Here is a 26,754-nt window from a genome sequence, read left to right on the forward strand (position 1 = left end):
CTCCCAAAACTAATTCAATTATATATATATAAAAAAAATGTAACTATGATACCACAGAAATTGTTGGATAATAATGAATTTCTTATTCATATGCATTATTTAGTATTCTCCTACCAACAGAGCTGGATAAATAAGCTTTATTCTAACATGCACCACAACCTTGGGATAACTTGGCGGGTATATTTGGAAGACGTCCATCTCGACTTGTAAAATAACAATTATAAATACTTTAATAATCAATCTTTAATCAATAAAATTAACATTGTAAGCACAAGATTTAAAAACATTACATTACATTAAATTTCTGCCTTCTTTTTTGTCTTTAAATAATTGTATTTTTCAATTATTGTTATTATTTATTATTATTTTTACCTGTGAAAAATAACATAAACCACATTGTAAATAACTCCAGGAAGAGAGGCCTGTTCGCTTCAGTGGGGGTTTATTTTGGAAATCCAAACCGGAAATGAAGGTTGACGTACGTAGCGGTATCTTGAGACAGATTTTTCTCTACGTGTTGTTTCCCGATTTGAAACTGTCAGGAAGCTCTTCCTGGTTTAAACAGAAAACAAATGTAGCTGTGCTCAAACACGGAGACCACCCCGACTGTGAAGGACCGAAGGTTTTGTCTTATCTTTGCGTTAAATGGCGGAAGTGAGCCAAACCCTTGCTAGGTACAGACATATGGGTATATAAACATGCTCTTTCCAGCCGCTCTGTTGCAAAGACCACCCTCTTATGTTGACCTTTGACATTTCACAATGAACCTATATGAAGAAAGCAACATAAAGTAGGACAATCATGTAGTTACTGTGTAGTTATTATCAAATACATGGCAGCTGTTGTTTAGGTCACTGAAAGGTGCTTGGCAATATTTGAATGATGGGAAGTTTTTGACTTTTATATATGTGTGCAGTCAGGTTACAGTTTAACCACCATTTTTGATACTTGGTGCTTTCCATGCCCCAATTGTCTTGAACACCTTGGTCTACGTGTATAAGTGTGTGTATTTCACTTTATTTTTGCTTCTCTTATAGTGTTATCCCTAATGTTGAGGGGGAAGGCAAGTTCAAGAAGAGCGGTGATGTTGCTTTTTATAGGTGTGTTGGACATCCTCAGAGTTAAAGTGATTTTATTGTGTTTTGTTGGACTTGTGAAAGAGAGCTGGAGATTAATAATAACTTAATTGATATAAACAATTGAATTTATTGAATAAACAGAAATGTTTAAACTGTTTTTAAAAGGTAGCTTACTAGAATGAATTTGGAGTGTGGCTCAAATACAAAGAGATGAATTTTCTAAGTAAGCGTAATAATCTGTTCTAACTCTAAAACCTCTCTAAAATTGAAAAGTATTTTAATCTCACCACTGACTTTTATTTTCGCTTGCTTTTAAGGCGGCAGATCCAGGGTGCAAACATGCAGCATCGGGCTCTTTTGGACACTATGGTGCTCACAGAGAAGGGGGCATGTTTTGAATTGCTGGAAGGAGACTCGCAGGTTAGTGTTACTTTTAAAAAGTTTCTTTAATCAAGTTTAAACATCATTTAGACTGCACAGATCAATGTTTTGACCTTTGATTATGCCCAAAATTGTGAATGATAATTAAAGAGGAGGGGATTTTTTTATAAGCTTACTCTTTTCACAGACCAGGCTGCTTCTTTCTTTGTCCCCGTCCAAACCCGGCATTGTAAGGATAACAATAGATGAATTCCAGCCTATTAAGGCACGCTATCGAGTTCCAGATGTGTTATCTGGGGAACCACAATGTGAACAGTAAGCGATGTATCATTTTTATATTATGTCATCTTACACCAGCACTTCTTTAAAATCCAGTCCCCTTTAGTATTTCTGACAGCCTAAGAACTTCTGCGGTTGTGACAGAAATTATTAATTGTTCATATCAATAAAAGACAAGTTTATAGATCTAGGTTTAACTTGTAGGATTGCTGCAACTGGAAATTAGTTGACCTTTACCCCTCATCCTTTGGTAGATTAAGAGTGGAGAAACAGACTAAGGACTCAGTCACGTTTTCTTGGTCTTTCGGACGTTATCAGCTCCGTGTGTGGCATTCTCCTTTCCGACTGGAGATCCTGTGTGAGCAGGAAGTGATGGTCACATTCAACTCTAAGGACAAACTGTGGTTCGAGAGACTGCAGCATCGACCCAGGTGAGATTTGCAAGAAATAGATGTGCAGAAGAATTTGTTTATATCATATAGCTGACTGCATTTCTTTTCTTTTTGTATTCTTCTGCGCGGCTACATGTCACGGTAGCGAGGTAAGAAAATAGAAGCACATCTGAAACTGCAGCTTAATTTTGAAGCTTAATCAGGTCTGTGAATGCCATTGTTCTTTGTTGCTTTTATTTCAGCTTCAAGACGAGCGGAAAAGTTCATTATGGAAGGAGACATTCAAGCAGTTTGTGGATATCAAGGCTAATGGTTTGTGCCTCTACTTGAATATCTTACCAGCAACTATCTCAGTTTGGTGTACTGTGTTCACATTTTTATGATCATAAATTACAGGCAAGTGTACATTTATGGAGCTTAATAATCAAGGAACAGAGTGTACTCTAAACTTTATACTGAGAGCCACGTGTTGTGCACCTTCAGGTCCCAGCAGCATTGGAGCAGACCTCTGTCTTCATGGGTTCAGGCATGTGTATGGTCTACCCCAACACGCAGACAACTTGCAGCTCAGAGACACGAGGTACACGCGATGGTGTTTGTGTCTTCATTTGTAAGAGTGTAATTTATCTGTGCATCCTGCAGGCAGGAGAGAGAGTTGACAATTTTTAAAAAATGTGTGTCATTTCACAGAGATGGTGAGCCTTACCGGCTGTACAACTTGGATGTTTTTGCCTATCCACTGTACAGTCGTCTCGGACTGTATGGATCTGTGCCATTGATGGTGGCCCACAAGCCAGACAGGACTCTGGGTGTATTTTGGCTGAATGCATCTGAGACTTTTATAAACATTCAGTACTCTGACCATCAGGTGACCTTTGTTTCTGTGCTGTCTGTATTTTACAGTGACCATGAAGCAAAAAGACACTTTTCTACTGCTCAGTAACCTTCTGTCTCAAACAGGAGGATGAAACCCCTCCAGTTAAACGGAGGCGGGCTGATCCTCAGACTGATGTCCACTGGCTGTCAGAAAGTGGTATGATTGACTGCATGGTTTTGCTTGGGCCCAGTCCACAGCAACTTTTCGCCCAGTATGCTCAGCTGACAGGTGAGAATGTGGCTCTGAAATTATGGTACCCAAAAATAAAAAATAAAATTAAGCTCTCAAAGACTCAAACTTTACTTGTCTGTCCTCCCTGTGTCAGGATATCAAGCCCTGCCCCCTCTGTTTGCCCTCGGGTACCACCAGTGCCGCTGGAACTACATTGATGAAGCTGACGTGAAGTCTGTGGATGCTGGATTTGATCGCCACAGTATTCCTTACGATGTCATCTGGCTGGACATTGAGCACACAGATGGGAAGCGGTACTTTACCTGGGATCCTGTTCATTTCCCTGAACCAGCCAAGCTGCAGCAGCACCTGGAGAAGAAAAACAGGAAGGTCAGTTTTACAGTGCAAAACATGCATCATCTAGAGAAATTGTTTTACTTTGATACGTTAAGATGTTTACTGTTATATCTCTTCAGCTGGTCATTATAAGTGATCCACACATTAAGGTTGATCCTTCTTGGTCCCTCTACTGTGAGGCCAGAGACAGAGGGCATTTTGTCAAGGACAGAGAGGGACAGATCTTTAAGGGCTCATGCTGGCCAGGTAATGGGAAAAAAATCTACTGTTTAATGCTAACAAATGTGACATATGCTGGACTTGTGTTAACATGTTAGCTGCACCAAGGTCCAGAATAGGATAAATAAGATTTTTCTATACTGTGGATCATGCAGAGATACTCTACTGTCCAAAAATAAATGAGCATCAAGGTCCACTTTAATAGACACTGTATGTACTTGATGTGTATGCGTGATGTTGTTATATGCATCTTCTTTGTAAATGGAGTTATGTTAACTTCCCTTACAGGTGAATCCTCCTACCTTGATTTCAGCAGTTCAGCTACTCGAGCATGGTACTCCAGATGCTTCGGCTTGGATAAATACAAAGTAAGGCTCAGAAGGGATCAGCCATGTTTAAACAGAAATGATGCATAATGCAAAGCTACTCAGGACCAGAGCAGAGCAGCAAAAGGCTGAAGAATAATTAAGCTGTGTTCTCTCCTTATGTTGTGGTACCCGTGAAATAAAATGAAACATTTTAAAAGCATCTTAAATAATTTAATGCTTTAGTCCTTGACAAAGATTTCATCTCATATTATTTGTTTTTTATCCACCTAATACTGAGATTGTCTGCTCAAGACACGGTAGTGATGGTGTTTATTTATGATACAGGGATCGACACCTTCGTTGTTTGTGTGGAACGATATGAATGAACCATCTGTGTTCAGCGGCCCAGAGCTGACGATGCCGAAGGATGCAGTGCATTGTGGGGACTGGGAACACAGAGATTTACACAACCTGTATGGTTTTTACCAGGTAAGCAATCTCTTAAAGGAAAGGCCTGATGTGTTTTGTTACTTTAAGCACAAAAAAAATCTGTTTTTCTTCTCTTGATGGAAAAATGTTATTTTGTCCTTCAAGTAACTCTAAAAGTATCTATCAACATCCAGAGTAGTTAAGTTGTGAAGACAGTTTTTAAAGAGTAAAGCCTCCAGGCCCATTCTGTATAATAAAAACAAAATAATTTAAAAAATATTTTTATTTAACAGCACATGGCGACAGTGGAGGGTCTAATCACTCGTTCGGGTGGCTTAGAGAGACCGTTCGTCCTCTCGCGCTCTTTCTTTGCAGGGTCACAGAGACTTGGTAAGCTATTTAAATGGGAAAATGAAAATGCTTCCATCCTCTCCATATTTCCGCATATCCATGCTTAACTGTGCCATTTGTTGTAATTGGCTTTGTTTGGGATACAGGAGCAGTGTGGACTGGTGATAATGTTGCCAACTGGGAGTATCTGAAGATCTCAGTTCCAATGGTGTTGTCCCTGAGTCTGGCAGGCATAGCGTTTTGTGGAGGTGAGGACACTATTGTTTATGGATTAAATTATTTAAACACTAAACAGAATTATTATTGACTAGTCAGACAGAGACGTTAATGCTTCTTTTTCAGCCAACGTGTAATTTTCTTTTGTAGGTGCAGAGATATTAATGAAGTACACACTCTACTAGCTTTTAACTTAAATCTAGTTGAGTAGTTGCTTATATATTCAGTAAATATGGGATATATTACTGCATACTGTCATGTCCTGCTCTTTATCATTAGTCTCTGTTTTTGGTGTTTCAGCTGATGTTGGTGGGTTCATCCAGGATCCAGAGCCAGAGTTGCTGGTGCGCTGGTACCAGGCGGCTGCCCTGCAGCCATTTTTCCGCGGTCACTCTGCAAATGTGACAAACCGTCGGGAACCCTGGCTTTTTGGGGACGAGGTGACTGCAGCAATCCGCACTGTAATCCAACAAAGGTACTATTAGAGAGGTGTCAGTGTCGGTTACTTGAACACCATGTATAGATTGAACATAACCTTTAGAGCAGCGGTCCCCAACCCCTGGCCCATGGACTGGTACCGGTCCGTGAGAGTTGAGGCTCGGGTGTGAAATTTGTGATTCTCTGGGTTTTTATCGTTAACTCGGTTTCCCTGTGTCTTTTCCCATGTTGTAGTTGTGTCTTATTTTGAAAGAACTATTTACTCGTCACCATAGTGACCAGAGAGCATTAAGGGGCAGAGAGAAGGATGTTACTCTCAATATTGTCAGTGCATTTCAGGAGGACGCTGCTAATAAAGTTACACAATTACACAGTGAATTCGAGTTTATTATTATATTTACAAAATACCACAGTTTTTGTCTTGGTCGTATCATTTTATTTTGTTGTATTTATCCACTACACCTTAAAGGCTGGTCCGTGAAAATATTGTCTTACACTCAACCAGTCCATGGCGCGAAAAAGGTTGGGGACCACTGCTTTAGGGTTGTGAAAAACATTGTTGGGATGTGACATTCGGTGAATCGAAAACAATGTTAGATCCAGTTCAAAGACAGTTTTACTAATGCCAGCTAACAGCAGCTAACAGTGGCTAACAGTTCAGGATATCCTCGACAACTCACCTCAGTATCGCTGTTATCGGACAGATGTGAGATGTTCTGACTTGTTAACTCGTATTGAAGCTGTTTCACAAAGTTTTACAGCCTCCTACCGAGTAAATAAAGATGGTTGCTTCTCATCCGGCATTGACAGCTGAGGTAAAGAGTGGACTGACAACCTGACTACTGACACATATTTCTTTTCTTTTCTAATGTATTGCCAAGTGTTGATATTATTCAAATACATTGAAATATAGTGTGTACAACAATGTTTTTTATACAAAGAATACAAGAGACATACCAGCTGGCCACAGCCATTATGGGGTACACTCTAAATTGAATGTTTTTGATGTCTCTTGGTTGACTAAAACATGTTTGTCCTACAGCAGCCACCGTAGCTAGGATGCAATTCAAATGAAATGTATGCATTTGAATTGAGAGTTGACTTCGGTCTGTAACCTACTGACCTCTAGTGGTGATAGTGTATATACCGTAGCTTTAAAGTAAATGTCAACATGAGGGACAAGATACAAATATACATGTTTCATTAGTTTCTCCTGCTTTTGGTGAAACGCTTATTGTCTGACTATCTCATAATCCAGAGTCCATTTTGTCTGTTCTCAGGTACAGTCTGCTGCCCTATTGGTACACACTGTTTCACCAGGCTCACACGTCTGCGTTGCCTCCACTCAGGTTAGTCCTGGTGCTATCTACTGTTCAAATATAGCAGCTGCAACTACAGCTCTGTTAACTTAAGTCATTATTACATCTGTGGAGACGAGATCAGGGGAACATCATGCTATTGATGTTCACTTTAGAAGGCTCTCATTTTAAAGCTAGTTTAACTTGGATGTGGCCTCTAATTCAATTTAAAACTATACAGACCTCTGTGGGTGGAGTTCCCAGAAGAAGAGAGCACCTTCAGTGTGGACAGCCATTACATGCTTGGTGATAAAAACTTTTCATCTTTACATGATTTCTCTGTGTACCCTGGAATTATTGCACTTTCATTTTTTCTTAGTTAAACTTTCCTTCATTTTATGTAGGAGGAGCACTGCTGGCCTGTCCTGTAACTGAACCAGGCATCCAAGAAATCAAAGTCTTACTTCCTGGATCTGACGAGGTACTGTGTTATATATATTTAAATATCGTCATGTTACACTTGATTGTGGATGTTATTCACATTTTTGTCTGTTTTAGATTTGGTATGACATCCATTCTGCACTGGTATACAAAGGAGGCAGGACTCTAAGTCTTCCTGTCACCCTGGACACGGTAAGTTTAGACGACAATTTTACGTGTGTTATTTTTTTTAAAGTCAGATGATCTGTTATCTGTCAGTTGACTCTGATGTTTCCTCTGCTCAGGTTCCAGTATTCCAGCGCGGTGGCTCGGTAGTTTGCAGATCAGTAGGAAGTTGCTCCTGCACTGCTGAGCTTCGGCAGCTCCCCCTCTCTGTTACTGTGGCTTTAAACTCTCAGGTAACTTGTGCAGGATACTGGAATCCTACACCGATGGGATCGTACTTCCATACTGATAAAACAAATTTTTTTTCCATGAGCCTGAATTTCGCTCTCTGAATTTCACACAAAGATTTAATCTACGGCCTTTTTGTTGTCCCTTTTTTTCTAATACTGATTCCAGTATGTTTCAGTTGCAGTGGTTACAGATGTATTGAGTTTTTTTCCTGAGGTTTTACTTTGGGGTCCAGATGCTAGTATAGAAACAATTCCACCAGAGGGTGCCAAACGTTTGTGGACCACAAGCTCTATACAAGTACTTGTCCAAATTTTTATAAAAGCTTGTTTCTGCTGTTAAAAAAAAAAACATTTTTGCCAAACGTAAGTCAAAATTTGGGGTCATTGTCTCAAAATTTCAACTTAACCACTTGGAATATACAGTTAAGTTAACAAGTCAAAAATGTGAGACAATAAAAATTTTGACTTATGGTTTGCAAAAAAAAGTTTTTTTTCATTGGCAGAAACAAGTCATACCACTTACCATGTGGTTGATCAAAATTTTCCATAACAACCTACAATGGATTATACATCATGACTACTAGAAAAACAGATAATCAGTGTGTTCTATTTATTTCAGTAAGAAATTCATAAATATCTTTCAGTCATGATTCAAAACCTACAGTTACAGTTACCTGAGTAAAAGAGAATGGAAATAAAATAATATACTTACTTATTAAAATGTTTTTTTATTTTTATAAATTGTAAATATATATATTTTTAAACTTATTTCATTCAGTTCTCCTGGTCATTGTTATCTATTAATATTTAACTTAATTTTAAAAACATGATTTTACAGTCTCACATAGTTATACTAATAACAGAACAATTATTCAAATTCACTCATTTTCATCAATAATGATCATGTATTTGTTCATAATTACTGTCTATGTAAATCAAGATTTTCTTAGTTCACTGATGTACACGTTTGCTAAACTGTCTGTGTTTACGTCATATTCATAATATTATGCAATGTGTTTCATCAGAGACTTGTGCCATGGTGCATATCAGTCAATTAATTAGATGCAGGCTAATAAGGATTTATTTAAATGCATTATTTTATGTAATTAACCAAATTCAGAACAGGACTGTGTGTAATGTATCAACTTGTTGCCTTTGGCTCTTTTCACTGATATAATTTCAGCCTTTTGGAAAGAAATTGCACATGTCTAAACTCTTTGTATTCAACAATGCTAATTAAGGTAGAAGCTGTCTGTATACAGGTTTATTTCAGTCCCTGCTCAAAGATTTGAAGGTAAACTAATACTTATTAAAATTGAGTTTTTATTATGCCAAATCTTTAAGCTACAACTACTGGGAGCTTTTTATGCAAATTGTGACATTTGCATCTTTTAATTAGTGAAGCCCTAACTGCAATCTCCTCTCTCCGCAGGGCACTGCTGATGGTGAGTTGTACCTGGATGACGGCCACTCGTTCAGATACCGTGACAGAAAGGTCTTCTGTCTGCGCAGGTTCAGCATGCTGTCAGGCCGTCTGCTCTGCCGGTGAGTCACATTCACACTTCCAAGATGGGCTCCAGTTTTATGCCACGTGTGAAAAAGAGAGACTGTTTGTCATGTTAAAATAACATTAAATATTTTTAAGAAGAATAACTCGTGACAATATGATTTACTGTTTTTGGTGCTGCTTGTCTCAGTCCTGCCAGTGAAGAAGGAACGTTTGACTGTAATACAGTCATACAGTCGGTCACCATCCTGGGGGTCAAGAGCAAACCGTCCGCAGTGATTGTGCATGCATCAGGTAAGGAGATCTGGCATTGATGTAAGGTTTATGGATAACTGACATTCACAATAAAAGAAACACCCACTTATACCAGCATGACTCCAGAGAACAAGCCTCCTAAACAACCACTGTCAAATAACACATGCAGTTACTGTGTGTCATGTTATTCTGGTTGGCTTTTGAGATATATCTGTGTAGGAATGTGTGTTTTTAACATCAGTAAATAATTTAAGAATGCATTTTATTGTCCTTGAATGCAATTGGATTTTATTGCCACTGAAGTAAGTTGTGGCCTGTAAACAGTAAAATGATATTTAGTACCCGACCTTTCCTACTGCCTTCCTGTTGTCTGTTTAGTTTCGTATATTCCTCTGCATGTATGTTCTGCAGGTTTATTCCCTGTGGTACACACACACATTATTTTAGTAAATGAAACCAGGTTATTCTAGAAAAACAACCAAAGAAGCAAAAACAAAGCAAATGCACTTTTAAGTTATTAAAGTATTTTAGTTGATAAAACAACATTTGCTCATTTTATATTTGATGTTTCAAAAAGTTGAGATGCAGGACAACAAAAGACAAAAACGTTGTTTCATGCAAGTATAAAAACACTCATTAACTAATTAGATTAACTGATGAAAGGTCAGCAATATACTCTACATGTCTCTCCCTCTCCCTGGTGGGAAGAAAAAAGTATCCCCCCTGCATCTTGAAATCAGTCACAAACAATAAAATTGGAAATTCACTTTCAGCAATCCTGGTTCCACAACAGCAAATGTGACATAGACAAGTCAACATGCACCAGCGTTTCCTTATGAAAACAATTAAATAATAAATAACAGAATTGAGATTTAAACCTTCTTATATCAACTTTTTGATGTCTGTGACATCCTGTAGTTTAATATCCTCCCTGTAAATTTGTCTCTAAATAAATCTTATGTGGACGGGTTGTTGGCTTTAGAGCTGATTGTGCAATTGTTGAAAAACATCAGTCATAACCTGACTGTAACTCACTGAATAATTCACAAGTTAGAACTTGCGGCCCATGATGCTGTAAAACACGTGACAGTGGGGGTCATTTTCACAAAATTAATAACTTTTAAACTCCAAAAATCTGCTGCTAATATCAGGATCAGATCTATGGGACAGGGTCACTTCCTTCCCTGAGATTTGCAGAGGTGCGTAAAAGAGAGCGAGGTGATGCTGTCTGTCAGTAAAACAAACTATAACAGGAATCTAACAATCTGGAGCAAAATATGTATCTATTTTTTAAAACTAGCAGCATTTTGAGCTGTTGCATTTTGACATAATTTCATATTAAACATGGAGGTTAAATAGCACAGTGGAGTTAATTTTGGCATGTTAAACTGGTTGTAATGTTACGTTTGTCTTCTGTTTTCCCCCCACAAATCTCATCCTGTGATTGGGTAAAAACAGTACATAAAAAGGTACCAGATTGCACAAACACTTAGAAATCGTATGTTTTTAAAGGTAAAATTGCAAATAGGTGAGAAAGGGTGAAATCAATAATAGCAATAAAATACTCAGATAATCTATTGGTCAAGTCCAAAGACAAATAACCCAGTTGCTATTGCTATTGCTAGTGGTTTCACCAATTTTCTTTCACTACATCCAGAAATAGTAGCTACATTTCTTCCATGTAAAGAAAAAAAGACATTAAATATTTAGTAATGTTGCTTCAATTTCTGTCTCCAAGCTCATTTAAATTGGATTGTGGCAAATGGGAAAACTGTCCTGTCTAATGAGTTGTATCCTCGGCATGACAGAGGAGTATACCCTCTCAGCCTGGCTGGGGGGCTCCTTTGCCTCCCTCCTGCTGTGTGCCCAGCCTGGAGGCTGTGGTCTGTGACCGGCTCCCGGTGCAGACGGCTCCCTGTTATAGTGTTTCCTCACTTGGCTCATGCGAACCCAGCCCAATTTTTACTCTTTAAGTGTGCGCGTGTGTGTGTGAGTGGGGGGGGGGGATATGTGTGTAATCATTTATGTTAATGAGAGTGTGGGGAGTGAGTTGGAGGGTGGGGTGGGCTGCTTTTAACTATGTAAAGCACTTTGTGCTACATTTTTTGTATGAAAAGTGCTTTATAAATAAAGAGTGATTGATTGATTGATTGATGTGTTGTGTTATCAAATGCACATTTCAGACGACAGCATCTGTGATGGTTACAGGGGTATAAGGGTTAGAGGAACAACATTGACTGAATAATTTAACAAAAGGCAAACTTTAAAGCTGATCAGACTTCACCAAAAAGTAAAAACAAACCCGGGCAGCACACGGGGAATATAAATGAGTTTACATAGGTAACAGATTGCACAGGAACCTTGTTGAATCCATGCCATAAAGATGGTTTGAGTGTATGCTTTAATTACTCCAAAGGAGAAAAGAAAGCTGTAATAGAAACATTTGGAATCTGAGGAATTTGTTCCCTAATCTGTGTATCGATTTAAAAAAAACTCTAAAAAGGTAAAGCATCACCGTTTTCCTTTTATCACCAGGTGCTAAGGACATTTCAGCTGCATTTCAGTACATGGAAACCTGCTGCAAGCTGACTGTGAACAGTGTAAACCTCAGAGTGGCGATGGATTGGGAAATACAGATATGATGATTGTGGACATGTCAGTGATTGAGTTTCTTCATCTGGATTTCTTCATCCTATCAAGAAAAGATCCAGTTAAATTACCCACTTCAATAACGGTCAACTACAGAACTTATCTGAATACATTTGATTGAAAAATAAATTGATAATTGTTTGATGGTGTGGACACTGATGGCATTCAGATCTTATGCTCATTTCTGTGCTCTAAACAAAATCTTCACAAAATTTTAATCACTTTATAAAATAATATCCATAAATCTTTGGACACTGAGATAAATCCAGTTTTTTTCTGTGTACCATAACCTATTGAAATTGTGGTCATGTGATAAATATGGACTCAAAGTGTATGCTCTACTGAAATTTGTGCAGTCATTTACATAGATTGCATTAACTACTAAAGAATCACAGCCATTTGTATAAACAATCTCCTGTTTTCGGTGGTTCAAATGCAATTAGAAATAAAAATAATTATAAATTAAAAAATTAAATACTTGGAAATATTGGAGATATCCACTGAATAGATGCTTTTCTAAGAAGAAGAATATAGTTATTTTTTTAATCATCGTATGTACATTTTTAAATTCTTGTTACAATGTGTAGTTTATACACCATTTCTTTAGAGGTTAAATCTTATCAACTACAGCCTAAGTGCCTTATCTCCTTAATTTAGCTGAACCACAATAGAAGAATCAGTGGCGATCATGGATATATATAAACATCAGTGTTTAGTCCCGAATCCTCTTAGCCCCCAAATCCAAAAGATTTGCCAGCAACATAAAAGTAACGGGGAAAAACATTTCCCGAACAGTCAGGATGTCAGAAGAACCCTGACGTTAGGTGACTATCTAAAAATATTTCATTCATTTCATTCATGCTACTGTCCTATGATTACATGTTGGCACATGGTTTTCTTTGAGTACTGTACTTTATCTTGACACTGCCTTGTCCCTGTAGCTTTGCTGACTGAATCCTGGTCTGAGAGGACAAATATTTAAAAAAAAATGCAATCTTTTATTCTTATTGAATGTTTTTAAACAATTATGAATTACAAGTTATTTTTAATTCTAAAGCTTGACTGAATAAATAGTGATGTGCAGCTTCGGATGTTGATGTTTCTAACTCTTTTATTGTTGCTGGATCTCCACCAAATTACTATGATAATTTGTTGCATGTGGTGCTCTGTTTATTATTTATTCTGTTTAACGAAACGGATGGCTGTCCATAGCGTTAGCCTGCTCCAGTTATGCTGAGACTGCTCAATGCTGATCTCCATTGAGAATAGGTTTAAATGGATTGAATGCCTTCTGCTGAGGCAGGGCATCTACGGACCACTCTTTACATGCCCTCTGTCGCGGCCCGCTGGCCTTTGTGTCACCCAACAATGATGGCATCGGAGCGCCGCTGCTGGGGAAAAATCATTGTTCACTTTGGCCAATGGGGACGCATCAAATGGACGTTTACGTGATATGCGAGTTTCTGTGCATATGTGTGTGTGTGAATGGTAATGCAAAGGTGAATGCATGTGAAGTGAACATCTCTTTCACACCAAGCGTTTGCATCTACTCTGTGACGAAGAAAGGGGGGGACGTCACACCAAGAGAGAGCCAATCACATATTAGCTGTTTGGATTTATGCCAGGCCTTTTGGCTTGTAAGACTTTAGTACAAGTGGCAAAAGCCAGTTTTTTTTTTTCCAAAAAAACGCCTGAGACAAGATGCCTTATACGCCATCTGGCTTTTTTTGCGACCGGTTGATCCGGGAACGAGAGAGGAGAGACGGGGAAGGATCTCTGAACAAGCCCTTGCGCTTCAACGGCCAGGACTATAACACCCTCAGACAGGAGTTCCTTCAGAGGAAGACCCTGTTTGAGGATGAGACTTTTCCGGCCACTGTGGAGTCTTTGGGCTTCAAGGAGCTTGGACACAAGTCCAACAAGGTCAAGAACATCGTCTGGAAGAGACCCAAGGTAGGAGGGGGGACTCTGTTGGCACATGGAGAGGCACTTTGAATTGGGGATGGACACATGGGAGGTGGGATGTTATTTTTGGTACACAGCAAATGAAAGCATCAAAGAGAAACTGTATTTTTCCGGCCTGAAAAAGGAATTATTTTATGGTGAGAAGTGTTTGCTGCTGTGGAAATTTACCTAGAGATGCAGATGGGATGAAATACTCCACACCAGTTCAGTTTCTTCAAAGCTGAGCTCAGTTTTCTTGATATAGCATCAAATCACAACAACAGTCGCCTCAAGGCTCTTTATAATGTAAGTTAAAGACTCAACAATAATAGAGAGACCCCAACAATCACAAGCACTTGGCGACAGTGGGAAGGAAAAACTCCCTTTTTGCAGGAAAAATAGAATGAATTGACTGCATTCCCAAACAAACTAGGAGGGATTAAGTCTGTTTCATGTTTTTTACTCTAATTTCTCTAATAAGATTGGTACATGTGAAGAATACTACACCCTTATGACTCAGAGACATACATAACTGCTATAAGGCTAGTTCTTGTTCCATGTTTAACTGAAGTAAATTATTTGTGTTTATTTTCTGCAGGAAATCTGTGAAAATCCTCAGTTCATCGTTGGAGGAGCCAGTAGGACAGATATCTGCCAGGGAGATCTAGGTAAATTATGCTTCCTCTGGAATTTTAGGCCCACAATTAGATCACAACATCAGGCAATACCAGGTGATTTCTATTATGTGAAAATAGCATTTTAATAACATTCAAAAGGGGAAAAGGGGAGGGACTTGATTTCAATTTCTTTTTAGCAAACTTCACTCGACAGCGTCTGACTTTTGACAGGATTGGGGCAAGAGCAGATCCAACACAGTCTGCAGTGACAGTCTTTATTAACAGGGTGGCAAAATATCCCAGCGATCCCCTCAGCACAGCCTGTCAGCCTGCAGTGGCCTCCCCATATTGTGCTTACGCTTTTGGAAGGGAATCCAGGAAGCAGCATTTCTCATTGTTGTTTTGTTCAGACAGCAAATAAAGGGGTCCAAATGGGACAAAAGTCCTGGTAGACACTGTTAACCATTGAAAAACTTACATTGTTCACAGCCCTTTGCAGCTAACACCCTGCTACACACCTGGTAAAAAAAAAAAAAAAAAACACTTTCACTCCTGGAATACAAGAAATGTTCAGGAGAGAATTTCCTGTCTGTGTTTCATCTGATTTCCAAAATTTCACTTCATATTCTTTATGTAGGCTGAGGGTTTTTTTCTCACAATTTTCACTGCACTGGAGAAGATTTTAAAATCAAATTTAGGAGTGGAATAACTGCTTCCAAAGACATAATTACAAGTAATTTTTTGTGTCCAGGTGACTGCTGGTTGCTGGCTGCTATTGCTTGTCTCACCCTGAATGAGAAGCTTCTGTACCGTGTGGTGCCCCCGGACCAAAGCTTTTCAGAAGGTTATGGTGGAATCTTCCACTTCCAGGTCAGAGCCACCCGCCTGCAACCCTGAAATTATTCACACAATATACTTGGTTGAAATTTTTATTAATAATAACAATAACTATATTTGTGTAGCTCTTTTTAAAACACCCAAAGTGCTTTACAGTTTGTATAAAACCTCACATTAATGAAAAGTGTGCAGGCCCTAGCATGACTGATGCACAACATTCATTCATTCCTGCATCCATTCATGCATTAGATGTGAACCACAGCCAAAAATAATGAGCAAAATATCTGAGAGCCGATCAAGAGAATTAATAATATATTAATTAAGAACAATATTTATCCAAACTAAACTGAAATACTTGATTCTATTCTCTACAGTACATAATGTTATTAAGAGAAATCCTTGCATCCACGTGAAAATCACTGCAAAATCAGCACCAGTGATCACAGTTTATCTTCTGTGGATGCAGTTATGAAGTCAAACAAAGTCCACCAAGGTGATGCAAGACTCTAATGTGTTGACATCAACTTAAAAAAAATTTGCATATATTTTTAAAAACTTCAGATTTCCCATTCTTTTTTATTCATGTTCTCCACAGTGCCCCAGTTTATTTTGGCTTTTGTCAATACATCTTTGTAAAATCAAGATTAATGAAGCAAATAATGAGGCATTGTTATTCGTTTAGGCATTTTCAAGCTTTCATTCTAGTGTCTCACATACAGTGGCTTGCAAAAGTATTCGGCCCCCTTGAACCTTCCAACGTTTTGTCACATTACAGCCACAAACGTGAATCAATTTTATTGGAATTCCACATGAAAGACCAACACAAAGTGGTGTACACGTGAGAAGTGGAACGAAAGTCATACATGATTCCAAACATTTTTTACAAATAAATAACTGCAAAGTGGGGTGTGCGTAATTATTCAGTCCCCTGAGTCAATACTTTGTAGAACCACTTTTTGCTGCAATTCCAGCTGCCAGTCTTTTAGGGTCTGTCTCTACCAGCTTTGCACATCTACAGACTGAACTCTTTGCCCATTCTTCTTTGCAAAGCAGCTCCAGCTCGGTCAGATTAGATGGACAGCGTTTGTGAACAGCAGTTTTCAGATCTTGCCACAGATTCTCGATTGGATTTAGATCTGGACTTTGACTGGGCCATTCTAACACATGGATGTGTTTGTTTTAAACCAGTCCATTGTTGCCCTGGCTTTATGTTTGGGGTCGTTGTCCTGCTGGAAGGTGAACCTCCGCCCCAGTCTCAAGTCTTTTGCAGACTCCAAGAGGTTTTCTTCCAAGATTGTCCTGTATTTGGCTCCATCCATCTTCCCATCAACTCTGACCAGCTTCCCTGTCCCTGCTGAAGAGAAGCACCCCAGAGCATGATGCTGCCACCACCATATTTGACAGTGGGGATGGTGTGTTCAGAGTGATGTGCAGTGTTAGTTTTCTGCCACACATAGCGTTTTGCATTTTGGCCTAAAAGTTCCATTTTGGTCTCATCTGACCAGAACACCTTCTTCCACATGTTTGCTGTGTCCCCCACATGGCTTGTGGCAAACTGCAAACGGGACTTCTTATGGTTTTCTGCTAACAATGGCTTTCTTCTTGCCACTCTTCCATAAAGGCCAACTTTGTGCAGTGCACAACTAATAGTTGTCCTATGGACAGATTCCCCCACCTGAGCTGTAGATCTCTGCAGCTCATCCAGAGTCACCATGGGCCTCTTGGCTGCATTTCTGATCAGCGCTCTCCTTGTTCGGCCTGTGAGTTTAGGTGGACGGCCTTGTCTTGGTAGGTTTACAGTTGTGCCGTACTCCTTCCATTTCTGAATGATCGCTTGAACAGTGCTCCGTGGGATGTTCAAGGCTTGGGAAATCTTTTTGTAGCCAAAGCCTGTTTTAAATGTCTCAATAACTTTATCCCTGACCTGTCTGCTGTGTTCTTTGGACTTCATGGTGTTGTTGCTCTCAATATTCTCTTAGACAACCTCTGAGGCCGTCACAGAGCAGCTGTATTTGTACTGACATTAGAATACACACAGGTGCACTCTGTTTAGTCATTAGCACTCATCAGGCAATGTCTATGGGCAACTGACTGCACTCAGCCCAAAGGGGGCTGAATAATTACGCACACCCCACTTTGCAGTTATTTATTTGTAAAAAATGTTTGGAATCATGTATGATTTTCGTTCCACTTCTCACGTGTGCACCACTTTGTGTTGGTCTTTCACGTGATTGATTCATGTTTGTGGCTGTAATGTGACAAAATGTGGGAAAGTTCAAGTGGGCTGAATACTTTTGCAAGCCACTGTATGAGAGTTTGATCTTAGTCATACATGATTGGAGATTTTGAAATTTTAAGACTTCACTGCTGCTGACTATACGATGTTATCAATGTTATACAATGTTACATGTTTTCCATTAATTTGTGACATATTTTAGATTTAAAGATGAGTTGATTAAAAAAGAAAATAATCACACAACTTAAAAAGTTCCTGGCAACACTTTAAATATATCATTGTCCTGCCGTTTATTTTAACACGTGATTCTGTGGATTGTTTCTCCTTCGTCATGTCCTTCTGCTCATCAGTTCTGGCGTTATGGTGACTGGGTGGATGTCATCATCGATGACCGCATCCCAACTTTCAACAACCAGCTGGTCTTCACTAAGTCCGCTGAGAGGAATGAGTTCTGGAGCGCCCTGCTGGAGAAGGCTTATGCCAAGTGAGTGTCTTTATGCTCGAGTGGGGGAAAGCAGAGCAAAATGGTGCATTTTGGTAGTTTTATTCAACTGTTTAATCAGAATTATCACAATCCCAGAGAAAATTAAATGGTCACAGTTGCTCCAAGACCGTAAGAACAGTAACTAACTGAACTAAATTGAATTTTTACTAATATTAAGTATTACAAAGTTACAAAATATAACAAATAGCTCTAAACATTATGATTCATGCATGGTTGTGGGAATTGCTCACGTTATTAGACATCCTTATACAAAATTAACTTCCTAAAGTCAATTTAAAGGCTTTATTGTTGCGCTGATAAGTTAATGCCTAAATGGACAAAAACTCTCTCTATGATCCAGGCTTCATGGTTCTTATGAGGCTCTGAAGGGTGGAAACACCACCGAGGCCATGGAGGACTTCACTGGTGGAGTCACTGAGTTCTACGAGATGAAGGAGGCTCCCAAAGAACTCTACAAGATCATGAAGAAAGCTCTGGAGAGAGGGTCGCTCATGGGCTGCTCCATCGATGTGAGACACTGTTGTCTCTCCACACCTCTTCTCTAGTATTAGTGTTGATGTTTTATTCTTGATAAATTTACACTAAAGCAGTCGAACCACCTCGCTGTGCTCAGATTTGATGAAGATGAAGTTGATTAAAGCCTACAGTATGTTAACTTCAGCCACCAGGTGTCTTGAAAATCAAAGCAAGCTTTTCAGCTGCTATTAGGCTCCTCATTCAGAATTGTCATTATGCACAGTCGTGCTGGTGTTTGCATATTTATTTCATTTTATCCCCATCAAACTTCCATTACCTGTTTTTTAATCTGCAGTCCCTGGTTCCTGCCCGCTTTGAGACACGTACGGTGACGGGACTTGTGAAGGGACATGCCTACTCTGTGACAGCAGTGGAAGAGGTAAAGTAGTGTGTTTTGTCCAGTGAGATTACACCAGCCGCTCAGCAAAAAATTGAAATGGAGTGTACGGCTGTACACTTTGAAGCCTTGAATGCTGCATTAATACGAACAGAACAGGAAGGTGATGGATTAATGTGAGTTCATATTAAACCCGAGAGTCTCTCTGAAATACCACAGTGCCGACCGTCTCAGCACAAGGAGTCTAAAGTTCGTCTGGTGCGTCTCAGGAACCCGTGGGGTCAGGTTGAATGGAATGGTCCCTGGAGTGACAAGTAAGGAATTTTTAACTTTTACAATTTTTAACCCTACTTTAGCAAAAAAACTCAGTATTTTAGTTAAATCCCTCTTTAGACTGTTTCACTATATCTAATATATTTCCTCAACAGCTCCAAGGAGTGGGCCACACTTTCTAAGGCTGAAAAGGAGAAGCTTCAACATCAAAGTGCAGAAGATGGAGAATTCTGGTAAGTGAGATCTACAGTTTTTACTATTTTGCTACATTTGTCTGAATCCATAATCTTTCCTGGTCTCTTGAATTCCTGTACAGGATGTCATTTGAGGACTTTAAGAAGAACTACACCAAGATTGAGATCTGTAATCTCACCCCTGATGCGTTGGAGGATGATAAGATCCACAAGTGGACGGTTTCTGTGAATGAGGGGCGTTGGGTGAGAGGCTGCTCCGCTGGAGGATGCAGGAACTATCCTGGTAATCTACTGTAGAGATGTTTATTAATCCTTTCTCACCAGAGAAGAACAGAGTGGTCTTTCACTCATACACCAAACATGTGAAAAAGCTTTACATTGGCTGAAGAATAATGCACCTTCCACCCATTAATTTTCTACTACTTATCAGCAGTCTAAGCAGAGAACCCCAGAATTCATCACCCACCCATCATTCCCAGATCATTCCCGAGACATATAATCTCTCAAGGGAATCCTGGGGCTTCCCCAGTGCATAATTTGGATCTGCAATTTCCAGTTTAGGCATTTTTCATTCCAAAAATATAATGCATAAAGAACCTGACTGTCCTCTTTTTAAATGGTGAATATGATATGATAGATAGGAGAGTAAGAGAACAGTAACCAACTCTCTTGCAGACACTTTCTGGACCAATCCTCAGTACCGCCTTCGCCTGCTGGAGGAGGATGATGACCCTGAGGACAACGAGGTGGCCTGCACCTTTGTGGTGGCGCTGATGCAGAAGAACAGACGGAAAGAGCGCAAGATGGGAGCCAACCTCTTCACCATTGGATTCGCCATTTACGAGGTGTCCACTTCAGTTTTTAATCATTGTCCCAAGACTTTTCCATTTTCCAGCCTCTGTTGCTAATTTACTTTCACAGCTGTCCTTTTTTTACAGACAAAAATACGTCGATTTGATTCTGCCGCAGTTAAAATTAATGTTGTTACTGATGTTGCTATTTTCTCTCGACAGGTGCCAAAGGAGGTAAGGAAGGCGTGAAAGGGATTCTCAGCAGTTTGCGAGTTAATTCCACCCCACGCTTTATATTTTCATAGCCATTCTTCCAGTTTCTTTTTTCATCACCAACTTTAACTCTGAGGAAATTCTTCAGTACTATTTTGCATTTTCTGCTCTTTACATTGTGACTACCCCAAACCAGATGCATGGAAACAAGCAGCACATGCAGAAGGATTTTTTCCTATTCAACTCCTCCAAGGCGCGCTGTAAATCCTACATCAACTTGCGTGAGGTGACCCAACGTTTCCGCCTGAGCCCTGGCGAGTACGTCATAGTACCCTCCACATATGAGCCACATCAGGAGGGAGAGTTCATCCTGCGAGTCTTCTCTGAAAAGAAGAACACCTCAGAGTGAGTGGGAGAGGGTGATCAGGGTGGCCTAGGATGCCATGAGGTGGGAATGGTTATATAAGTAGTTTTCCTTCTAGTATGGTGCAGAATTGTAGTTGGATATGTTCTGATCTTATATTTCTTAGTAGGGCTGGGTATTGGAATACAGCGCATTGGCTGTTTGCTAAGATAGTTATTTATCAACTTATTCCTATTACCGGTGTTAAAGATAAAGTCAAAGCACTCTTAAATAATGAGGGTAGGGTTTGATCTTCATGGCAAAATGAAAAGCTTCAGTTTTCATTTTGCATGGTTAACGTAATGAGGTATATTTTTTTCCAGACGTATCTTTTCCTCAAAATATCCAAATGTTTTCAGTACCTAAATCTAACCTGCGAGTAAATGTGAAAAAAAAAGGAGGACGTTTATCATTCTGCGTTAAATAATGCCAAAAACACCTTGTGTCTGACAGAACAGCAGTAATTCAGATTCTAAGATTAGAATCTGTTATATAATAAAGGTTAGGGTAAACAAAGAGGTATACAGAAATTATTAAATATATTATATTGCAGTGCCTGTATTTAGATCAATGCATTTTAGTTCTGAGTCCTGTACTATAAAGATAGTCTCAGTTCAGTTTTATATATAGTGTCAAATCTTCCTTCCACCGAGCCCAGCAGTCATTACATTTTCCTGCAATCGTTTGACATTTACACATTTGCAAAGTCTTACAAACCCTAAAACAAACTAATAGATAAAATGACAACAATACCCAGCCCAACTGTATGTGCAGTTTAATTAGACTTGGAGTTTATGAGGGATTTCTCTACCCTGTGTGTGCGGGTCTCTGTGTCTGTTAATGAGGGTGGGATTTTCTGCTTGGTGGGTGGGACACAAACCACCAAGAACAAACTATTTTAACGGCGATTTAATTTGTAGAATCAGAAGAAATCGGCCCGAGTTCGAAGCTGTTATGGAATCTTTTTTAGGACAAGCATCTTCAGATTTGGGGATGATCTGGTAAACTTTCTAAATATTTAGTACTGCATACTCAAGCCTCAACAAACATCTGCACCTCCCAACCATCCCACTGCTGCCCAGAGGACCAGACAGCACGCAGAGCCGGCCTGAACTCTGATGGACCCGGACTTGGGTGTGACTCAGGGTGTGCGACGGATGGGCTTTGAATTACCTAACATGGCTTTAGATCACAGTATACTATGACACCATTAACTATGCATGTCACAAATTACCTAAACTAATTAAAAATGGAAAGCTCTGGTGACAATCAAGTTTGCCCAAAATAAGAACAATCGGGAAGAACAAAACTTGACTGGAGGAAGCAGCAGGTGATACAAAACTAACAGCTCCATTTGCTCCATTAAGCGTTTTATGCAATCATTTTCATATTTTAGTGCAATGTGACTTTGGGGACTATAAGCCTATAAACTCCTTTATAATAAATCTGTCAGATGACTTACAGATTCAGCACATCAACATAATTCATGCAAAATTTGATGAGAATAAATTTGATGAATGCAGTAAGAAAAGGAAAAAAAAAGCAGAGGCTTATAGTCCAGATGAGATGATGGTGTCACCGTGGTGACTGCTGTTTATTCGTCTTCACTCAGGGAGATAGAGAACAGGATCGAGGCTGACCATCCAGTGGTAAGTGTCCTCTTAGTTTTCCAGAGTGTGTAGAGCTACTGCAGCACAGGGATTGCCTCAATATTTCTTCCAAGTATATCTAAGTGTCTGGTTACTTTGGCAAGTTACAGAAATAAGCAGCAAAAAGCTTCAGCTGCTTTAGTTTATCTTATTTTGTTCTGCAATTGTGGATATAACCAGTTTGTAATGTAAAGAACAAATAACTTGGAAAGGATCATCTTCAGAGTTTTTCATTCTTATGCTTTGTGGCTCAATGACGCCTCAGCCAGCACCAGCTTCAGCGGGGGAAGAGAGCGAGGAGGACCAGCAGTTCCGGACTATTTTTCAGGAGATAGGCGGCGAGGTCAGTGCAGAAAGACGAGGAGAATGGCTTTAAATTTAAAAACCCCAAAACAGAACATTTTGTGTTTTTCATTAGCAGAAAACATTAGGCGATTGCTGTACTTTGGAAATTAATCTCCTGTCTCTTCTTTATTGGTGTCCCCCTCTGCTCTTCTTGTTTTCACAGGATATGGAAATAACAGCCAACGAACTGAGAAACGTTCTCAACAGAGTGATCACCAAGCGTAAGTCCAGTCTGATAGGCTGAACTTTCCATCATTATAAAACTTACAGGACACATGCACACATCAGTCCACAGCAGGCAATTCCCTGCTTGATCCATCAGCCACCAATTTTCTCAACCTTTTATCTAATTCAGGGCTGTTTATACACATGCAGGTAACTAAGGGAATTGAACACAGCTGTCATGGTTTGCTGTGTGGCAGGCAGGATGTAGGACCCAAATGCAGGACTCACACACAGGAATTTAACTGAAAGCTGCAGCTTTATTGCTGGGAAACTTCAGCAAAAACTTCAGGAAAGGCCAATAGCAGCATGCTGTCTTTAACTGTCGTCCTCTAAGTGTTTTCACTCTTTACGTTCCCAGACAAGGACCTGAAGACGGAGGGTTTCAGCCTGGAGAGCTGCAGGAGCATGATTGCTCTGATGGACGTATCCTTTGTATCGAGTGCATCGGGCTGGCTGTGTTGTCTGTAGGAGGCACAACCTGCCGAGACCCAGGCAGGGTCTGTGATGGATGCTCATGGGGCTTAGGCCTCATTTCAGTCACAAAACAGTGACAGTTGCTTTTAACCTCTAACTTTGTGTGGTTTTAAGCAGTCTGTGTGTTTACTTTGGCAAGTTTATGATTTTTTCCCCATTTCATTTGGCTCAATTTACCTAACTGAGAAAAACCTTGTTGCACCACTCAAATGCGACAACACGACTGACACGGTACACCATTTTAGTCTTAACTATGTCTCCTCAGATGGATGGGACCGGTAGACTCAACCTTCAGGAGTTCAGACACCTGTGGAATAAGATCAAACAGTGGCAGGTGAGAAAAGAGTTTTCAGTTTATTATTATATCAGAAATTCTAGAATCGTTCTGCATTAAGCTTCTGCTCAGCTTATTGTCATACATACCGATCATACCCGATTTCTTTCAGGGAATTTTTAAACACTATAACACCGACCAGTCCGGTATCAACAGTTACGAGATGAGGAATGCTGTCAATGATGCAGGTAATAGCATAAAACACAAATACAGTACTGTGCAAAAGTCTTGAACCACATCTCGTTTCTGACTTGTAATTTTTAAAGCGGTCTTGAGCAAAATAGTTCTTCCGACTTTCTGAGATTTTCTTTGGACATCTGCAGCTTTTTTATTTATTTTTAGTCCAGTCCTTATACCGTACCATTTTCAGAGAAATGATTTGTTTGTTTAGCCACTTAACATTGACCTATGAATCATTCAAGCATAAAAATGCACCCAAGTCAAGGGATGATCTCAGTAGAAGGGGAGCTGTCAAGAAGCTATTTTAAGGAAAGGACACAGGGAGAAAAAGTCATACCAGATACTGACTTTCAAGCTCCTTAGAATTGTACAAACGGCTTTTTCCTTATATCATCTATTTCTGTGTAGCTGCACCTATTTCCCATTTTCCACTCCAAATATAAAGAAATGAGGTATATTATATGACATATGTGAAATTACAGCTTCAACTCATCCTCTAAATGTTGTTGTCGCTGTACAGTCATGTGTCTCATGTCCCGCTCAGGCTTCCGTCTCAACAACCAGCTCTACGACATCATCACCATGCGCTACGCAAACGAGAGCATGAACATCGACTTCGACAGCTTCATCAGCTGTCTGGTCCGGCTCGAAGCCATGTTCAGTAAGTCAGTGAGATGGAGTTCATATTTTTTTCTGACATTTGAGAGGCTGAACAACCTCTACACCAAACAACAACAAAAAAAGCACATTTCCCTTCTTGTGCCTAAGTGTATGCATTTGAAAGTTTCCAAGGATGCCAAATAATTCAGGTTGAATTTTGGGAAAATGTTGATTCATAGGCTGAACCATACAAAAACTTAAAAGTTAAATAATGAGATGTAATTGAAAGATAGTGGGTCTGCTTACGGTACCTCACCTTAAAGGAAAGTTAACAGTCATGGCCAAAAGTTTGCTACTTCAGTTTTTATTCAAACTATTGTTTTTTTACATGTTTCTAAGTTAGAGTGAAGAACAATCATAAGCATTTTATAATGGCAAATAAATCAAATTTATGCAAAGAGTTCCTCTTTACATCTGCAGTTCTCTGGATATCAGCTTATGGACCAAAACCTCATTGATGGCGATCCATTCCTGCTTTATTGGTGCTCCCAAGCTGATCACAACTAGTGGGACTGTGGTCTTTAACCTGCTTTTTAAGGGTGGATTTTTAGGGCTTTTTTGGGATAGTTCTTAAAAAGCCCACAAATTGTGATCACGTTGGAGTGCAGAAAGGCAGGAATGGATCACCATCAATCATTATGTCCCAGAAGATGATATCCAGTAACCCACAGAAAACTGCAGAAGTAATGAAGAAGTACCTCAACACTGTAAATACTGACTCCATCCATCCATTTTCTTCCACTTACTCAAATCAGGGTTTGGGGCTGGAGGCTATCCTAGCTGTCATCGGGCAAGTGGTGGAGTAAACTGAATAGGTTGCCAGTCTGTTGCAGGGTAATACACATAGAGACAGACAGCCATTCATGCTCACATTCACACCTACGAGCAATTTAGAATCACCATTTAACCCAACTCCATGCATGTTCTGGGGCTGTAGGAGGAAGCTCCACACAGAAAGGCCTCAGACTGGATTTGAAACCAGAACCTTTTTGCCCTAAATAAAAGCTTTTTGCATAAATTTGCTTCATTTGCCATTAAAACTCTTACTAAATACGTAAGAATGTAAAAAAAATCATCTAAAAACTGAAGCGAGGTACTGACATGAGTGTACTCTATGCTCTCTAGAATGCATAGGAGGCTATAGGAAGAGTCCCTGCAGTATAGTCAGTTTAATCAGATTAGACTTTGGTGTTTCTATGTACTTTATCATTTGTATCCAAACTTTTCTTCTGACATGACTGACAGGCCCACTGGATTAGTAAAAATGGCATTTGTTCCTCCAAACATTGTTTTTGTCATTTCTTTGTGTTTAAAACCAAGTGTAGTTTCATTTCTTTTGGCCCTTATATGAGATGAACCACACTCGTGTTGAACTGCAGCTGCATTGTGATGTTTCTCTTCTCAGGGGCGTTCCAGGCCTTTGATAAGGATGGAGATGGTACCATCAGACTCAGTGTCCTGGAGGTACGAATCTTTGATTATAAAACACAGATGTAGATATATTTATTTAAAAGGTCAGCACTGGTAGCTCTGTAATCCAATGAACCTCTTCCTTGTGTCCATCTTTAGTGGCTCCAGCTGACCATGTACGCCTAGAAAGCCCAACCATCTCCCAGGTGAGCTCCACTCCATGCGAGGACCAGACCTGCCAGCCTTTACCTCAAAACTCAGTGTGCCTGACTACCGTTAGCCTTCATGCACCTCACCTCCAGCTCTGCTCCTTCTACTCCAAAATGTCCTTTCATTTGATCTTTCCATTTTTCTCAGCAGGTCTCAGGCCTTTTGCATTTCCTTCTCTGCCTTTGTCCTCCCACCTCTTTCTCTCATCAAAATATCAGTCTCAGTCATGAGCTCTGTTCTGATTTTTTTTTTTTTAAATACATACTTACCATTAACATTTGTACCATCTCAGGCAGCAAACACATACGACCTCTTTTATTCTGTCATAATACCTCACAGAGCCTCACCCAGCAAACCCA

General features: G+C 39.7%; 2 protein-coding genes across 4 annotated transcripts; both read left to right on the forward strand.

The window, feature by feature from the left end:
• The first annotated feature begins 541 nt into the window (after positions 1–541).
• ganc (glucosidase, alpha; neutral C) lies at positions 542–12,188 on the forward strand. The gene is made up of 25 exons (XM_085343370.1): positions 542–674; positions 1,038–1,100; positions 1,397–1,499; positions 1,648–1,775; positions 1,994–2,170; positions 2,277–2,280; positions 2,374–2,443; positions 2,615–2,711; positions 2,822–2,999; positions 3,092–3,236; positions 3,334–3,569; positions 3,656–3,782; positions 4,044–4,123; positions 4,409–4,552; positions 4,786–4,882; positions 4,990–5,091; positions 5,360–5,534; positions 6,778–6,846; positions 7,037–7,101; positions 7,200–7,276; positions 7,354–7,428; positions 7,521–7,634; positions 9,064–9,176; positions 9,329–9,432; positions 11,929–12,188. The coding sequence occupies exons 1-25, from the start codon at positions 646–648 to the stop codon at positions 12,033–12,035; spliced, it is 2,679 nt and encodes an 892-aa protein (XP_085199496.1). The 5' UTR covers positions 542–645; the 3' UTR covers positions 12,036–12,188.
• A 1,555-nt stretch (positions 12,189–13,743) lies between these two features.
• capn3a (calpain 3a, (p94)) lies at positions 13,744–26,371 on the forward strand. Of its 3 annotated transcripts, none has more exons than XM_085342600.1 (21): positions 13,744–13,995; positions 14,585–14,654; positions 15,355–15,473; positions 18,027–18,160; positions 18,522–18,690; positions 18,993–19,076; positions 19,254–19,348; positions 19,463–19,540; positions 19,624–19,784; positions 20,177–20,346; positions 20,515–20,526; positions 20,702–20,910; positions 22,521–22,557; positions 22,823–22,906; positions 23,066–23,123; positions 23,486–23,559; positions 23,867–23,935; positions 24,048–24,123; positions 24,660–24,776; positions 26,181–26,239; positions 26,345–26,371. In XM_085342600.1, exons 1-21 carry the CDS (start codon positions 13,744–13,746, stop codon positions 26,369–26,371), a joined length of 2,154 nt encoding a protein of 717 aa, XP_085198726.1. The 3 variants fall into 3 exon arrangements, with proteins under 3 accessions (XP_085198726.1, XP_085198727.1, XP_085198725.1); XM_085342601.1 differs by having other exon boundaries at positions 22,823–22,900; XM_085342599.1 differs by having other exon boundaries at positions 22,823–22,900; positions 23,486–23,550.
• The last annotated feature ends 383 nt before the right edge of the window (positions 26,372–26,754 follow it).

Source organism: Diplotaxodon limnothrissa, linkage group LG19 (assembly GCF_057381915.1).
Source record: "Diplotaxodon limnothrissa isolate DT_005_m linkage group LG19, D_limnothrissa_male_GT1.1, whole genome shotgun sequence".
NCBI classification, from domain to species: Eukaryota; Metazoa; Chordata; class Actinopteri; order Cichliformes; family Cichlidae; genus Diplotaxodon; species Diplotaxodon limnothrissa.

Coding starts and splice junctions, on each gene's coding strand:
- ganc (XM_085343370.1), top strand. CDS start 646: ATGGCGGAAGTGAGCCAAACCCTTGCTAG. Junction 4,124..4,408: donor TCGGCTTGGATAAATACAAA/GTAAGGCTCAGA, acceptor TTTATGATACAG/GGATCGACACCTTCGTTGTT. Junction 9,177..9,328: donor TCAGGCCGTCTGCTCTGCCG/GTGAGTCACATT, acceptor TGCTTGTCTCAG/TCCTGCCAGTGAAGAAGGAA.
- capn3a (XM_085342600.1), top strand. CDS start 13,744: ATGCCTTATACGCCATCTGGCTTTTTTTGCGACCGGTTGATCCGGGAA. Junction 14,655..15,354: donor TATCTGCCAGGGAGATCTAG/GTAAATTATGCT, acceptor TTTTGTGTCCAG/GTGACTGCTGGTTGCTGGCT. Junction 23,560..23,866: donor CTCTGATGGACGTATCCTTT/GTATCGAGTGCA, acceptor ATGTCTCCTCAG/ATGGATGGGACCGGTAGACT.